We start from the raw sequence: 18608 nt of genomic DNA, 5'->3' as shown, positions 1-18608 counted from the left end.
AAGGCTATGTTATGATATGGTGATTGACATCTCCTATTGAGACAATCCACCTCCCCCCTATTTTGGTTCAATGTTGAACCTATTGTGCAAAACCGGGTTGGGAATGCATGCTTGAATGGTTCATCTTATTATGTTGTTTTGCCTCCATGTTGGTTCTTGTCTTTCCCATGGTTCCCTTGATGCATTGAAGACTTTGGTAAAGATTTCTTGTGAAAGCCCTAGAAGAGAATTCAATTGAATTGTAACATTATGTAAAATTTTATTTTAAATTTTGATGTATTTGCCAAAGACGTCGGGTTTTCTTCCTAGTTCTTTCCTGATGGAGCCTTGAACCAGGATGAATAATAGAGAAAGAAAAAGATTGTAGAAACCTCCTTGCATTTTTCTTATGTGATTTCAAATTATGAATATGTATGGGAGAAAATAGATTAATAGATAATGTCTTTGAATTATGAATTCTCAAGCTTTCATTCATGTTAAGAAAAAGTAATTGAATATGTTGAAGTTTCCAATTCAATGTTTTATGTATTAAGAGAAAATGAATAATCCTACGTTGTGGACAAAAAATTTAGCTCTCTCCTTGTTAAATTATATAATTGACAAAGCAAATTTGATTAAGAATTATGCATCTCCTTGTATTCTAATGAAATGTTTATATACCCTTGTTGTATGATGAATTATAAAACATAAGTTATAAAAAGAATAACCTTATACACATCTTTGTAATAGTATGCTTGAGAAAGGGAATCAATGTTGTCAATAAGATAGAAATCATTCCTTGGATATCAATATACACACACACACACACACACACACACACACACACACACACACACACACACATCAACACTTAGAAAATAGACTTCAAAAAAAAAATTTCATCTCCAGGTTTAAAAACCTCTCTGAAAAATGTATGGGGAAAAACTTAATCCCCCCAAGTCAAAAAAAATATTCTCTGAGTTATTCCCTTTGAATTTCAACAAAAAGAAAATCATATGCTAATACGTAAAACAATATAAATTAAATAAATTCAAAATTAAAACATATAAATGTATATCCTATTACCTTCTCTCAACAACAAAACTTTTAGCATTTACACCTAGAGCTATCTAGCTATCACTAAATCTAGCTTCAAATCACTTCCTACCAAATTTGGGTGTAGGTTAAATGCATTAGCATTAAACTCCTTGTGGCAAAAGAGGCAAGGTACTTGCCTAGGTCTTCATGTCAATTCTTATTTTAAATTTAAAAAAAATGATATCACACCCACTTAAATTTTCCTTCCCCCCCTCCCATCTAATACTTTTTTTCAGTTTCCAAAGGCTAGGCATGGACTTTACCCAACCACCTATCAGTATAAGTACTGTTAACACTGATGACCTTGTCTTGTCAGCGCGCAGTTCATGGGGGAGCATGAGTAATATTGAAGGGGAAGCCAAGTGGTGGCTAGGCCACTTGGCTAGTAGGTGGGTCTAGGATAGCTAGTTTAGTTAGTTTATTATGTTATTAAGTTAGTATGTTAGTTATTGTTTAGTTAGTAGATTATATTGTTAAGTTAGTATTATATTTATTTTGTGGTGTAGTTTGATAGTAATAATTAGTAGGTAGTCTAGGTTAGTATAGTTTGTTTGGTTAGTTTTAGATTTGTTAATATTTCATATTAAGAGTAGCATTAAATTTATAATTAGATTAGTGGTTGTTTGATGTTATTAGGAAGTAATATAATATTTATATGTTAGTGTAGATGTTAGTATAGAATAGTGACTTAGTTGTTAGATTGTTAATTAGTTCTAATTTAAAAAGTTTTAAATTCGAAATTTGTATATTTTAATTAAAATAATTTTAGTGTTTTATTAACCAGTTTTATACTATTGTGAGATAGTTAGATTAACTTAATATTGGCATTATTATTGTGAAGTTAAATTTATACTAATTGTAAATAAAGTTTAGATTAACTTGTAGATTTATTAAATTAATTCTAGCCATCAATTTTAATTGTAAACGATAAATTAATAAATTAGATTGTTATAAGTATGTTAGAGAAAATTTTAAGTTTAAATGTAGGTAGTACAATTGATGATAACGTTTACCTCTATCGTATGTGTATATCCAAGGTGAATTAGATTTTTGGATTAAAGTTTTAATACATAGATAGCATGCATTGAATAGTTAGATTTAATTGATCTCTAGAGTTTTAAATCTTCTTAATGTTAAATGATTTAATTTGTAATGTCGATCAAGTTATTAAGTAAACAAAAGGGACTAGTTAATTAGCTCATTATAAGGTTAGTGGTATATTGATCATAATTGAATTGATGCTAAACAAATTATGTAATTAAGAGATAGATGTCATTTTAGTTAGTAGGTCATATTGACATATTGAATAAGTCGTTGTGTTAATCTATGGTCATCCCTTCAACGAAATGTTCAAACTGAGTTGTAACCTTTTTATATCATTGAGAACTTGCATCTAGCTTCCAAGTACCTATGGTTATCTGAATTTTAAACTACCCGAACAATTAGTTCCATTATAGTTAATCATCTGAACCTTTTTCGACCTTATTATCTTAATTAATTCTTATAAAAAAAAATAAAAAATTGTGTGTGCTTTGCCTATATATTTTGGGCATGACATAACCATACACAAAGAGAACTCATAACACCATATTTTGTTAACTAGGGAAATCCAAGCCAAGGGAAAACCCTAGTGGAGATGGTACCCACAAAATGATCCACTAAACAAAAGTATCATGTTAAGGATGTTGGCTCTGTTAGGAGTCTATTAAGTATATATAGTGTATATGTCCTTGTTAGAGGACTAGGACTTATTAAAAGCCTCAACCCTATTAGGAGTTGGTATTACAATTATAATGTATGCAAGATGAGCCCATTACCCAAACATGCAATATACAATATAGTTCTGTGATACAAAAATAGATAGATACAAAAACCTCTTTCACTATTGATATCTTCAATATCTTATCTTTCTTCTACTACTCTTCTCACACCTCTTATCATACATCAGATTTTGTAATGCCCAAAATATTAGGGCAAAAACACACCAATTTTTTTTAAAGATACGATTGTGTTGTGTCACACAAATTTTTAATGAGGTATAGTTATGTTAATGATTAGATGATGTTTAAAAGTTTTGAGGTTGCCTGACTAGGCTATAATGTGTTTAGGTTAAAGGTTTCCAATTAACACATTTCAATCTAGGTGATCATTTGATGATGAAGCTAATGCACACTGGGGGTTTCATTTTCAATATCTAGGTTTAAACATTTCATCAAATTTAATTTAACATTTCACTATAATTCACATGTCATTTGTGAAGACATTCTTTAGTAAGATTGATAAGACACAAATATATCAGGTTAAAAATGATTCATTGTTTAATGTTTTAACTAATACAAATAGTATGACTGTGATAAGATACACACATAATGAGTTCACAATGTTCCTGCATAACTATAATAAGTTGGAATATATAAAATGATATATTGTATGTAATTCAAATTATATATTAAAAAACATATATTAAATAACATAAAGTATCTTATGGATCATATAATACTTTATATTACTCAACATCTTATTTAATTAATAAATATAAAATAATATATATACTACTTTATTTATTAATGATAGAAGCTAAATTAAAATAATCAATAATAACTAACCTACACTCCCAAAGAAAAATCAAATAATTTAACAATTAACTAACCCTACACTTACCAACATAGTTCACTAAGTCAATTAATTCACTTTGTTTACTAACTAGATAATTACTCTTACTATCCAATAAAATAAATCTACTTATAAAATTAACTACATGCATTAACTTACTAATATACTAACTAAATTTCTATATAATTTAAATAAACCAATTTACTAATCAACTATTATCTTATTTCATCTTTACTTTTTTTTAAAAATTTGCATGCTAACTAATTTTCATTTATGCTTACAAGCGATGTAAAACTATAACAAGATAATCTAGCTTATTATGTTTACTAAGTTATTAACCATACATGCAAACCAAATTACTTTACTTAACAACCAAATAATTTATTAACAACTAATCTAATTTAAAATTACTTCACTAATTTAATCCACACATTATCTAATTTAACTACATCTAATTTAAATATCTACTATCAATTAGAAATTTTCTACTAGCAATATGTATTAACTAATATCTACACCACCTCTACTCTAATCACTTATCTTTGTACCATCCTATTTACTTTCTAATTACCTTTACCTCTTACTAATAAAAATAATTTAAAACACTTTAAAAATTAATTTAACACAAGTACATTACCTTTTTCAAACTACCTACCATTTTCTATCCATATCCTACTCCCTATCTTCAAGCTCCCTTAAAAGCCACGTACAAAAGCCACCTACAAAGTGGCTGCAAAAATAAGTGGACTGCATTTATTAAAATTACTTCACTAGATAAAGTTCCATGCATAGTTTTAATGCATTTTCTCCCTCAACCAAGGTGTGCACCCATTTTTGGAGAAGAAAAAGAGTTATGAGATGGGGGGTGGGGACCATGTGTTGACCTATCCCCCCTTTCTCTCTCACATATCGATGCAGGGACAACACTCATTTCCCCTTTGTAGATTTTATTTGCTTTTTTTAAAAATATTTATTTATTGACTTTGCTTCATATTGTGCCGGCCTACATCAACCTTTGGAGGGAGGGAAATGTGAGTGGGGTGAGAAATTAAAGGTAAAGTTTATTAGGTAGGGACTTTTGTGGGGAGGACAAATTAGAATAGGAGACTTGCATTTATATTTATATTTATTTTATTATTTCTCCTTTTTCTAATTTTAAATTGGTATTTCAAAAGAGTTAAAGGGAGTATCTTTTTTAGAATATTCCTTGTTATCTTTTTCTTTGGATGCATTAAATTTTGTTCCATGTATTTTCTAAGAGCATTATTGGCTCTATAAAAATGATGTGATTTCTTTTCTCTTCCAAGTACTAAGTTTCTCATAGAACTTTTAACATGGCACAGTGAAATAATGTTTTGAAATACTAATCAAGATAATACTATTACCTAGGAACTATGTTCCTAATGTTTTACATGGGTTTACAAAACTAATAGCATATCCATTGAATCTATTAAATCAATAAGGTAAGATACTATGAAATTTATTATATCCAATGTAGGTTAATCCAAGGACTATGTTCTCAATTAGATTTATACTTGAACTAATATTGAAAATTCACAAAATATACTTAAAATCAAATCCTTTAATTCTTCCATCACTTATACAAGTTACAAGGGAATATTTTTTTCCCATAATGTAAATCAACATTTAAACAACCATGTCTTTTATTTTCATTTAAAGACCAAAATTACAATGGAAGAACTATTGAAACATTATAATAGCTCAATGAAACTTTTCTCATATAAGGAACTATCATTTTATTAAAAACCTAATTCAAAGACTCAATCGAGAAAGAATTAGGGAAGAAAATTCGATATTGTTGTTGTTACAAATATAAAGTTAACAGTGAATTGTGAAACACTACATTTCTACATTCATCCTAACCAACCTATTTTCAAGGAATTTACTATGAAATCTATTTAATAAGTTCTCATTTCTACTATCAAATTTTATACATCAGGATCATATTTCCCGAGGAGAAGTCTCCATAACAATGGACTCAAGAACACCAAAAAAACTTTGAATCTAGTTTTTCTCCATATCAAGGTATCAACTAAGCAATTTGCAAATTTACATAAAGGTAACCATGGAGAACCGAAATTGACCAAGTAACAATCAAATTCAATCACATTGACACACTTAACAACTAATCCCATCCAAGGCTTGCACAACAGGTTCCATATTGAACCACGACTAGGGAGAAGGTGGATTTTTCTAGGGTAGGAGATGTTAATCACAACACCAAACATATGCCTCTTCTAAGGCTAATAATCATAGAGAACTTTTGTTCTTTCACTCCTTATCTCCCCAATCAAAAATCAGTTTGTATTGACAAGTAAGGGCCCATAACACCTTACTTTCTCCCTCTCTTCATTATGAGGAGAGACTCTGCACTAACCCAGAGACCAACTATGGCTCTTCTCCTATATATGGCCACTTCTACCCTATCCAAGGGTGAGTAATGTCATGGCCCTAACCATCTACATATGACACTTTGGAACTTGTGATTAGTTGTTTTTCTGATTGGTTTGGTACTAGTTAAGTTACTTTAAATATGGTTTTATTATGTTAAACTCTTCAAGAATTCAGAGGTTATTCAAAATCTGATTCTTAGAAACAGATTTTTTTTTTATATTTCCAATTTTATGTTATATTCAGAATGTTGTCATCTGAATTAATCAGGATTCAAGAATCAAATTTTATTAAATCAATGTTAGTATGGTTTCAATTTTTCTTTTGACTGATTCGTATTTTCAGATTTATACTTTGGTAGCATTAAATTTTATCAGTACCTTGTATCTGTTATAGCTGGATTTAAGTGTGTGTGTGTGTGTGTGTGTGTGTGTATATGTATATATATAGATATATGTATATATATATATATATATATATATATATATATATATATATATATATATATATATATATATATATATATATATATATGTATATACTTATCTATTGGTAATGTTTAATATGTTAATGTTAATATTGATGTTAGCTATTAATGTTAATACCGATGTTAGCCTGAATTGATGTTAAAATTTATTCATATCAATTGCTAACTATGTTAGTAAGGGGTTAGTACCTAGACTAACCTATCGAATGATACTCAACTATGTCTTAACCTATACTTATGCAAAGCTAAGATATCAATGCCTAACTTCGATGGACATTGCAAAGGTTTTGGGTTTTGGTGAAGGTAGCAATGCATATACAGTTAATGTGTTGCAGGTCGTATTGGGTACTATGGTTGCCAAGTGTCGTAGTAGCTTTTGAGTGAGATATTTTTTAGGGTTTGTTTCATTGAATTCGCACGATGCCTGAGCTCAGACCGCCATTGTGGGTTTTCAGTTAGGAATTGTGGATGCTCTGTTGAGTGGGTTTCTCTGCATTTTTCATGGAGATTTTGAAGGCCATAATGGAGAATCTTGTTTCTTATCAGCATTTTAGAGATTCATGTTTTTGTTTCATTGATGATTCGGTTGTCTTTTCGTGGGTTTTCTCAGTTGCCATTATTAAGAAGGTTTCTCTAGTAGATTTGTGTTTAGTTTTGTGGATTTGGAAGCGTGGGGTCGTGAGTGTGAGAAGAGGACTTTTCGACAATTTGCTTGTGTTGCTTTTCACCTATAAAAAGGTAGGGGGCTTTATTCTATAACTCTATTCTCTTTTGCATATTATATTCAGTGATTAATGGTGAATATCGATTATTAATTTGATGTTGTGTTTGGTATTCGTACCCAATTCCGGGTGTATGCTAAATTTGGGGTTTCATAGTCAAATTTAGTTTAAACCCATTAACGGGTGTAAGAATATACATGTTTTGTATTTTTCCTATTTTTATTGCATTCAAAAAAGTTTGAAAATTTATAAGTACATATAGTTTTCTTCAGTTTTAATGGTTTGTATTATACTCTAGCATGGGTTAATGCAGAGTATGGTTTGTGTGCAAATTTGTTTAGTTTTTGCACATACCCATATTTGAATATGGGTATGGAGATATCATTTTGGAAATAATATTTTAGATGGGTATTGTGTTTTATCTTTGTGTATGTTATAATTGTAGTTTGTGTGTGTGATTCTGAGATATAATAAGGTACCGTTTGTTAGATGAGCCGAGCTCTGTGGTTACCTTGCTTCGTGTTTAATACTTTGCTCACTGTTCTGACTCGGCCTTGAATAGGAGAGTGTGGTAACATTAACTTTTGGTCGTGAATTTGCAATGTTTAGCGGATTATGACTGTGGACCGAGGGTATAAACTTGGAAACAGAGAATGTTTATTTTGTCATACAGTTGTTGTTTAAACATTTTGCAATATCATAAATTTAGTTTGGGGGTCAATTTTTAGATAGCAATTAGGAAACTAAATGATTGCATGAATTGTTTTCGATTGTTGTCTTTCATCTATAATAATGTGTAACCAGGGATTAATGATATAAACTCATAATTTTTACACTGTTTGTGATGATGGGTTTTGAAGTTCTATGTGATGATAAAACCATAGCATAGGGATATTCTCTGCGACTGTTAACATATGTTTAGTCTGAAACATTGATATGCTAATAAGATTATTTTATAGATTGTGTCAGTTTTGAGGATTCGAAAACAAAAAAAACACTATGATATCGATACAATGTCAATAATTACTAATTTAAGTAGAAGAATTGTATTAACCGGTAGCGAATTAGTTATTAGTTGTACAATGGAAAGAGGATATTATCTATTTTAAAATTGACTTTAAATTAATAAGGTTGTATCTATATTTTGGTATATGAAAGGAAGTGCGTGTATGTATATGTATTAATACTGTGCATATATATATGTAAATGTATTTGTTTGCATGTATCAATGTGTAAGTATATCCTTATGAATTGTATTATTAGTTTTACCATAGATATATAATCTGGAAATTAATTATGATTACTGGTTTTGGAAATGGTAGTAGAATAATTTTATAATTTGATGGAACTATATGTGTGTGGATCATTTTATTAATGCATTTTTTTTATGAAATATAGTTATAGTGAATTTTAGTAAAGTCAATTTCTTATTATTTATTTTGAATATAGCTGACATGTAGTGGAATTAGCGTGGATTCAAATATGGTTTTATCTGGTACTTTGAAAGATTGAAAATGGTTTCAAGTGATATTTCTGTTTGCTGGTGCAATTGTTATATTGAAGCAAATGGAATAAATGTATTAGTTGGAATTGGAAAATTAATCTAAGTTTTTCTATCAATTAGTATATTTAGTATTTTGTGTATGTTAGATTATGCAAGTGTGATCCTTTAGATTGGGTGGCTGTCATAAAGTGAGTAACTTGTGGTGATAGAATTATGTTACCGGATGCCCTCCGACATAGTCTAGATCCTTGTGGGAAAGTTTATGACAGTTAGTTAATCAAGTAGTAACTTTTTAAAATTTCATGGGTTGGGAATCATATAATAAGATAAGAACATTATGGTTTCACCTGACATAATGAGATCTACGAGTGGCTAAACGTAGATTCTTATGTTGACAGCCATGGACTATTGGATCATTACCTTGTCATATTCTATGCGAGTTTATTTCTGCATATCTGTGTGTAAGAAATTTATGTACTTGCTTTACAATTTTATGTGAAAATAAAATTGTATTCTCAGTACTTTTGTTAATTGGATTTAATAATGATAGTTTTTGTTATTAAATCTAACATGCAGGTTTTGGAGGTTATTTCGATTTGATTTGTACTAAGCCCTGTTTGGTGTGTTGTATTTGTGATGATCTGATTTCAGGTTCAAGATATGTTTGATTACGGGCTTAGAAGATTTGGTTGTTTAGCATTTAAATCAGAGATTTATTTGATTGTATTTTAAAATCTGTTGTACTTTTAATAAGAGTATCGATATGTTGTATACTTTGATGTAACAATTTGGAAAATATTACATTGCAGATTATGAGTACTTTACTGAACTTGTAGTAACAGGGTTAATTTGTAATGAATATTGTTTTTTTTAATAATTTAAAAAAAAAATATTTGGGTTATAATCTTCTTGGTGTGTTTTGGTTTATTGTTTATGGTTTTCTTTAGTTTGTGTTGGTTGAGGGTATTACATTTGGTATCAAAGCGTAGTTGGTTTAAACACTCGGGACTCGATTGGTTTAATTAGGGGTTTTTTTATGCTTCCTACAAGATTTTTATTAAATCTCTTTTATAGGAATTCTAGTATGCCTCATGTTACATGAGGAGCACAGGGATGAGTTATCCCTAATGCTGATGCCAAAACAGGCAGAGGCAGAGGTGGTCGTAGAGGCCATGGTCATGGCCAGGGTAGAGGTCGTGACCTCGGTAGGGGTCAAGATCGTCAAGAAAGGCTTGATGATGAAATTCCTCATGATGAAGAGCAAGGGGAATTTCAAGCTGGAATTCTTCAGCAGATTCTTGGTCGATTGGATGGGATTGAAGCTAGGAATAACATTCCTGGTGGGGGAGCAAATGTTCAGAATTTGCAGATTCCTAATGCCAATCAGGCTATTATAGAAGATCCTGTTATTAGGACTCAGCTGAAGGACATATCTAAGCTCAAAGGTCCATATTTTAATGGAACTAAAGCTGGTAATGAAGCTGAAGCTTGGATTCTAAATATTGAAAGATGTTTTATTCTACATGAATATCACACTAATGTGAAAGTATGTTGGACTGCAATGCAGTTAAGGTCTTTTGCATCAATTTGGTGGAACATGGAACTAGAGCAGCTTGGACTTCACATTTCTCAAGTTACTTGGGAATTGTTCATTGAAAGATTTCGAGAAAGGTTCATGTCTGAGTATTGGCAGCAAGCCAGATTTGAGGAATTCTTCAACATTTCTCAAGGAAATTCAACCGTGGAAATGTACGAAAGAAAATTCTTCCATCTTAAGAAGTATTCTGGTTGGAATGAGGGTGATAAACCTTTGGTGCAGCACTTTATTTGAGGTTTAAATCCTAGGGTTGGTGAGGAAGTGAGAACTTTCAAACCTAAATCTGTTAAGAAGCTGCTAATCAGGCTAAGCTTGCTGAAATGAAATTTGGTTTTTCAACCAAGAATGTTGATAACCCATCTGTTCCTAGTAGTAGTAAAAATAAAAAATGCTTCAAGGATGATTCTAAGGTGGAAACTAGTGGCTATGGTAGTAAATCTCAAAAGTGGAAATTCAACAAATTTACCAAATCAGACAAGGGGTTTAAGGTCCCTGAACTACCTAAATTCATTAAGCCTACTGAAAGTGTGAAACAGAGTTTTGCACCGCCACAAGAAAATTCCTCACAAGATAGGAGTACCAAAAGAGGAGCAGAATGTTGGCATTGTGGGCAGTTGGGTCATTTGCAATGGAATTGTCCTCTTAAAGGAAATAATCAGGGAAGGCCAAGAGCATCGGGTTCTAAAGCTACTGTTGGTGATTCTGGAAAGAATCACCGTATTTTTGCTACTATGGATCATAATCAAGCAGAACATCAGAACACGGTGATCGAGGCTAAAGGTAATTTTCAAGGTACGAAGATTTCCATTTTATTTGACTTAGGTGCCACTGATTCTTTCATTTCTGCCAATTTGGTTAAACATTTTAAAATTCTTGTGAGAAAGGTTGAGATGGCATGGCAAGTTCAGTTAGCTTCTGGATCTAAGGTAGAAAGTGGGCTGATTGCGGTAGATTGTGAAATTCATCTTAAGTCATTTACCACTATAGCAAACCTCAGAGTTATTCCTTTAGGAACCTATGATGTAATTTTGGGAATGGACTGGTTGGATCAGCACCAAGCTACAATTGATTGCAACAAAAAGACTATTGAATGCATCGATTATGTTGGGGCAAGTAATTTCATATCTAGTATTAAGAGGCCTATTTCTATTAGAACTTTATCCGCTAAACAACTTCAAAGGTGTTTATGGAAAGACTGCAAGCTATTTGTCATTTCTGTTAATGATTTTTTTGAACACATGGCGAAGCAAACAAGTTTAGACCATCCCTTGCTAAAGGAATTCTCTGATATGTTTGTAACAAAAATTCTAGGTATTCCACCCAAGAGAGAAATAGACTTTAGGATTGATCTTGTGCCTGGAACTGAACCTATTTCTAAAACTCCTTATCGTATGACAACACAAGAGTTAGTGGAACTCAAGGTTCAACTGGAAGAACTTCTTGAGAAAGGGCTGATCAGACCAAGTGTCTCTCCTTGGGGTGCACCTGTTATCTTCGATAAGAAGAAGGATGGATCTCTTAGACTGTGTATCAATTATAGACAATTGAACAAAGTTACTATCAAGAATAGGTATCCATTTCCTAGGATTGATGACTTATTTGATCAAGTGAAGGGTGCAAAGATATTTTATAAAATTGATCTTAAATCTGGGTACCATCAGCTTAGATTTCAAGAAGTCAATATCCATAAAACAACATTTTGAACTAGGTATGGGCATTACGAATTCACTGTTGTACCTTTTAGTTTAACAAATGTGCCATCAGTATTTATGAGTTTGATGCAGGGAGTTTTTAGAACTTTCCTTGATAAGTTTGTAGTTGTCTTTCTGGATGATATTCTGATTTATTCTAACTCCTTGGAGGAGCATGAACAACATTTGAGACAAGTTTTTGAATTTCTCCAAAGGAATAAGATGTATGTTGATCCTGATAAGTGTGAATTTTTCAAATCTGAAATAGGTTACCTTGGACACACATTATTACAAGAGATGGAATAGTCGTAGATCCAGCTAAGATTAGAGCTATTGTAGAATGGCCAACACCTACAAACGTGTCTGAAGTGAGAAGTTTTATGGGTCTAGCTAGTTATTACCGAAGGTTTGTGGCTAATTTCTCAAAAATAGCACAACCTATCACTTCTCTTAAGAGAAAAGGTAAGAAATTTGTCTGGTCAGATAAGTGTGAAGAGGCTTTTCAGCATCTTAAAGAACATCTGACTAGCACACCTATTTTGGCTATACCTGATCCTTGTAAAGAATTTGAAGTTTGCACAAATGCTTCTTTGGATGGATTAGGAGTAGTTTTAATGAAAGATGGTAGGGTGATTGCTTACGAATCTAGGAAACTCAAGGATCATGAGTTAAACTATCCCACTCATGATTTGGAGCTTGGTGCAGTAATGCATGCGTTGACCAAATGGTGACATTTTCTCCTTGGACAGCATTTTGAGTTGCGTAGTGATCATAGAAGTCTTCAATATATTTTCACACAGCCAAATTTGAATGCATGGCAACACAGATGGATGGAATTTTTGTGTGAATATAACTTTGAAGTTAAATATGTGCAAGGTAAAGAGAACAAAATGGCTAATGCTCTTAGCAGAAGATTTCATGAGCTCTCTTCTTTAACTCTCACAGTGGACTTGAAGGAGAAAATATTGCGAAGTTTGGTTTTTGATCCATGGTTTTTGGATGTCAAGGCTATTTTAGATCGTGGCAGCACGTTAGAAGGAAGATTTGAGGGGTATTCTATCAACACTGATGGGTTGCTGATCTATAGAGGTAGTATATATGTTTTCAAGGTTAGAGAGCTACAAAATTTGGTTATGTCTGAAGCTCATAAAGTGCCTTATTCAGCTTATCCTGGTGTTAAGAAAATGTATGCTGATCTAAAACAACATTACTATTGGCTAGGTATGAAAAGAGACATTGCAGATTTTGTGGCTAGATGTTTAGAATGTCAAAGGGTGAAAGCTGAACATCAGCATCCTGCTGGTTTACTTCAATCTCACAGTGTGCCTGGATGGAAATGGGATACCATCTCCATTGATTTCATAGTGGGATTACCTTTGTCAGTTAGGAGGCATGATTCTATCATGGTTGTAGTGGACAAGTTAACCAAAGTTGCACATTTTATTGCAGTAAGATCTTCTTTTAATGTTGCATCTGTAGCACGTATTTTTTTGGAACAAATAGTAAGACTTCATGGGATTTCGAAGAAGATCATCTCAGATAGGGACCCCGTTTTCACATCTTCACTTTGGAGGTCTATGCAACATGAACTTGGTAATCGGCTGAATTTTAGTTCTGCATATCATCCTAAGACTGATGGGCAAACTAAGCATGTAAATCGGATTTTGGATGACATGCTCAGAATGTACGTCATGGATAGGTAGAACAAGTGGGAAGAATTCTTGCATTTAGTTGAATTTTCATATAATAACGGTTATCACAGCTCTATAGGTATGGCTCCATTTCAAGCTTTGTATGGACGACCATGTAGAACACCTTTGAGCTAGGATAATTTGGAAGATAGAATTCTCCTAGGTCCGAAAATGCTCCAAGATATGAAACAGCAAGTGAAAAGAATCAGGGAACACCTTGTTACAGCACAGGATAGACAAAAAAAGTATACGAATTTGCATAGGATTGAGCATTAGTTTGTGGTTGGGGACAAAGTATTTTTGTGGGTCAGACCTAGAAAAAGTCCTATTAGATATGGTAAAGGTTCCAAATTATCTCCATGTTTTGTGGGACCATTTGAAATTCTGGAACGTGTTGGTCTAGTTTCCTATAGACTTGCTTCGCCTCCCAGTCTATCTCGAATCCATGATGTCTTTCATGTGTCTATTTTGAGAAAATACATACCCAATATCACTCATGTTCTAAATTGGAATGCATTACAGGTAGTGGATGGCCAGTTGATGCTGGAACCTGTGCAAATCATTCAGCAAAGAGAGCTAAATCTTAGAGGTCACAAGGTGGAATAGGTAAAGGTATTATGAGATCATAACGATGATACCTCAGCAACTTGGGAAGATACCGGGGCAATGAAAGCTTCTCATCCTCATTTGTTTTTAGGCTTCCAGGAGTAAGCCTAAGCTAGTGGGGGAGGGTGTCATGGCCCTGACCATCTACATCTGACACTTTGGAACCTATGATTAGTTGTTTTTCTGATTGGTTTGGTACTAGTTAAGTTACTTTAATCTGGTTTTATTATGTTAAACTCTTCGAGAATTCAGAGGTTATTCAAAATTTGATTCTTAGAAACAGATTTTTTTTTTTATATATCCAATTTTATGTTATATTCAGAATGTTGTCATTTGAATTAATCTAGATTCAGGAATCAAATTTTATTAAATCAATGTTAGTATGGCTTCAGTTTTGCTTTTGACTGATTCGTATTTTCAGATTTATACTTTGGTAGCATTAAATTTTATCAGTACCTTGTATCTATTATAGCTAGATTTAAGTCTATATATATAATTATAGCATTGTATAAATAAACATATATGTATATATAAATATAAGTGTTTAGATATATATATTAGTTATATTTATATACATGTACGTATATGTAGTTGTTTGTATGTTAGTGTGCTTGTATTTGTATGTGTGTATATATATATATATATATAGATATACGTATATTTATATATATAAATACTTATCTATTGGTAATGTTTAGTATGTTAATGTTAATATTGATGTTAGCTGTTAATGTTAATATCGATGTTAGCCTGAATTGATGTTAAAATTTATTCATATCGATTGCTAACTATGTTAGTAAGGGGTTAGTACCTAGACTAACCTATCGAATGATACTCAACTATGTCTTAACCTATACTTATGCAAAGCTAAGATATTGATGCCTAACTTCGATGGACATTGCAAAGGGTTTGGGTTTTGGTGAAGGCCGCAATGCATATACAGTTAATCTGTTGCAGGTCATATCAGGTACTATGGTGGCCAAGTGTCGTAGTAGCTTTTGAGTGAGATTTTTTTTAGGGTTTGTTTCATTGAATTCGCACGATGTCTGAGCTCAAACCACCATTGTGGGTTTTCAATTAGGAATTGTGGATGCTCTGTTGAGCGGGTTTCTCTGCATTTTTCATGGAGATTTTGAAGGCCATAATGGAGAATGTTGTTTCTTATCAGCATTTTAGAGGTTCATGTTTTCATTTCATTGATGATTCGGTTGTCTTTTCGTGGGTTTTTTTAGTTGCCATTATTAAGAAGGTTTCTCTAGTAGATTTGTGTTTAGTTTTGTGGATTTGGAAGCATGGGGTCGTGAGTGTGAGAAGAGGATTCTCTGACAGTTTGCTTGTGTTGCTTTTCACGTATAAACAGGCAAGGGGCTTTATTCTATAACTCTATTCTCTTTTGCATATTATATTCAGTGATTAATGGTGAATATCGATTATTAAGTTGATGTTGTGTTTGGTATTCGTACCCAATTCTGGGTGTATGCTGAATTTGGGGTTTCATAGTCAAATTTAGTTTAAACCCATTAACGGGTGTAAGAATATACATGTTTTTTATTTTTCCTATTTTTATTGCATTCGAAAAAGTTTGAAAATTTATAAGTATATATAGTTTTCTTTAGTTTTAATGGTTTATATTATACTCTAGCATGGGTTAATGCAGAGTATGGTTTGTGTGCGAATTTGTTTATTTCTGCACATACCCATATTTGAATATGGGTATGGAGATATCGCTTTGGTAACAATACCAAATAAGGGTATGGAGATATTGTTTTGGAAATAATATTGTATATGGGTATTGTGTTTTATCTTTATGTGTATGTTATAATTGTAGTTTGTGTGTGTGATTCTGAGATATAATAAGGTAACAGTTGTTAGATGAGCCAAAATCTGTGGTTACCTTGCTTCGTGTTTAATACTTTGCTCACTGTTGTGACTCAGCCTTGAATAGAAGAGTGTGGTAACATTAACTTTTGGTCATGAATTTGCAATGTTTAGCGGATTATGACTATAGACCGAGGGTATAAACTTGGAAACAGAGAATGTTTATTTTGTCATACAGTTGTTGTTTAAACATTTTGCAGTATCATAAATTTAGTTTGGGGGTCAGTTTTTAGATAGCAATTAGGAAACTAAATGATTGCATGAATTGTTTTCGATTGTTGTCTTTCATCTATAATAATGTGTAACTAGGGTTTAATGATATAAACTCATAATTTTTACACTGTTTGTGATGATGGGTTTCGAAGTTCTGTGTGATGATAAAACCATAGCATAGGGATATTCTCTGTGACTGTTAACATATGTTTAGTTTGAAACATCGATATGCTAATAAGATTATTTTATAGATTGTGTCAGTTTTGAGAATTCGAAAAAAAAACAAACACTATGATATCGATACAATGTCAACAGTTACTAATTTAAGTAGAAGAATTATATTAACTAGTAGCGAATTAGTTATTAGTTGTATAGTGGAAAGAGGATATTATCTATTTTAAAATTGACTTTAAATTAATAAGGTTGTATCTATATTTTGGTATATGAAAGGAAGTGCGTGTATGTATATGTATTAATGTTGTGCATATATATATGTACATGTATTTGTTTACATGTATCAATGTGTAAGTATATCCTTATGAATTGTACTATTAGTTTTACCATAGATATATAATCTGGAAATTAATTATGATTACTGGTTTTGGAAATGGTAGTAGAATAATTTTATAATTTGATGGAACTATATGTGTGTGGATCATTTTATTAATGCATTTTTTTAATGAAATATAATTATAGTGAATTTTAGTAAAGTCAATTTCTCATTATTTATTTTGAATATAGCTGACATGTAGTGGAATTAGTGTGGATTCAAATATGGTTTTATCTGGTACATTGAAAGATTGAAAATGGTTTAAGTGATATTTCTGTTTGCTAGTGCAATTGTTATATTGAAGCAAATGGAATAAATGTATTAGTTGGAATTGGAAAATTAATCTAAGTTTTTCTACCAATTAGTATATTTAGCATTTTGTGTATGTTAGATTATGCAAGTGTGATCCTTTAGATTGGGCGGCTGTCATAAAGTGAGTAACTTGTGGTGATAGAATTATGTTTCCAGATGCCCTTCGACACTAGTCTAGATCCTTATGGGAAAGTTTATGACAGTTAGTTAATCAAGTGGTAACTTTTTAAAATTTCATGGGTTGGGAATCATATAATAAGATAAGAACATTATGGTTTCACCTAACATAATGAGATCTACGAGTGGCTAAATGTAGATGTTGACACCCATGGACTACTGGATCATTACCTTGTCATATTCTATGCGAGTTTATTTTTGCATATCTGTGTGTAAGAAATTTATGTACTTGCTTTACAATTTTATGTGAAAAGAAAATTGTATTCTCAGTACTTTTGTTAATTGGATTTAATAATGATAGTTTTTGTTATTAAATCTAACGTGCATGTTTTGGAGGTTATTTTGATTTGATTTGTACTAAGCCCTATTTGGTGTGTTGTGTTTGTGATGATCTGATTTTAGGTTCAAGATATGTTTGATTACGGGCTTAGAAGATTTGGTTGTTTAGCATTTAAATCAGAGATTTATTTGATTGTATTTTAAAAGCTGTTGTACTTTTAATAAGAGTATCGATATGTTGTATATTCTGATGTAACAATTTGGAAAATATTACATTGCAGATTATGAGTACTTTACTGAACCTGTAGTAATAGGGTTAATTTGTAATGAATATTGTTTTTTTTTAATAATTTAAAAAAAAAAATATTCGGGTTATAATCTTCTTGATGTATTTTGGTTTATTGTTTATGGTTTTCTTTAGTTTGTGTTGGTTGAGGGTATTACATTTGGTATCAGAGCGTAGTTGGTTTAAACACTCGGGACTCGATTGGTTTAATTAGGGGTTTTATTATGCTTCCTATGAGATTTTAATTAAATCTCTTTTATAGGAATTCTAATATGCCTCCTGTTACACGAGGAACATAGGGACGAGTTATCCCTAATGCTGATGCCAAAGTAGGCAGAGGCAGAGGTGGTCGTAGAGGCTATTGTCATGGCCAGGGTAGAGGTCGTGACCTCGGTAGGGGTCAAGATCGTCAAGAAAGGCTTGATGATGAAATTCCTCATGATGAAGAGCAAGGGGAATTTCAAGCTGGAATTCTTCAGCAGATTCTTGGTCGGTTGGATGGGATTGAAGCTA

At 31.8% G+C, this 18608-nt stretch overlaps 1 protein-coding gene across 1 annotated transcript in view; it reads left to right on the top strand.

Moving 5' to 3' along the window:
* Positions 1-12409, top strand: part of LOC149548469 (uncharacterized) — a 40108-nt gene extending 27699 nt beyond the window's left edge. Inside the window, exons 2-4 of the mRNA XM_089794263.1 lie at positions 9961-10628; positions 10718-11982; positions 12121-12409. Of these exons, the coding sequence (XP_089650389.1) occupies positions 9961-10628; positions 10718-11982; positions 12121-12409 (2222 nt within the window). The remainder of the gene's footprint in view (positions 1-9960; positions 10629-10717; positions 11983-12120) is intronic.
* Positions 12410-18608: the final 6199 nt, after the last annotated feature.

This window comes from Cupressus sempervirens, chromosome 7 (genome assembly GCF_028749045.1).
Source record: "Cupressus sempervirens isolate cs-2001-9-10 chromosome 7, ASM2874904v1, whole genome shotgun sequence".
NCBI classification, from domain to species: Eukaryota; Viridiplantae; Streptophyta; class Pinopsida; order Cupressales; family Cupressaceae; genus Cupressus; species Cupressus sempervirens.
This window is presented reverse-complemented; position numbering and strand designations above follow the sequence as displayed.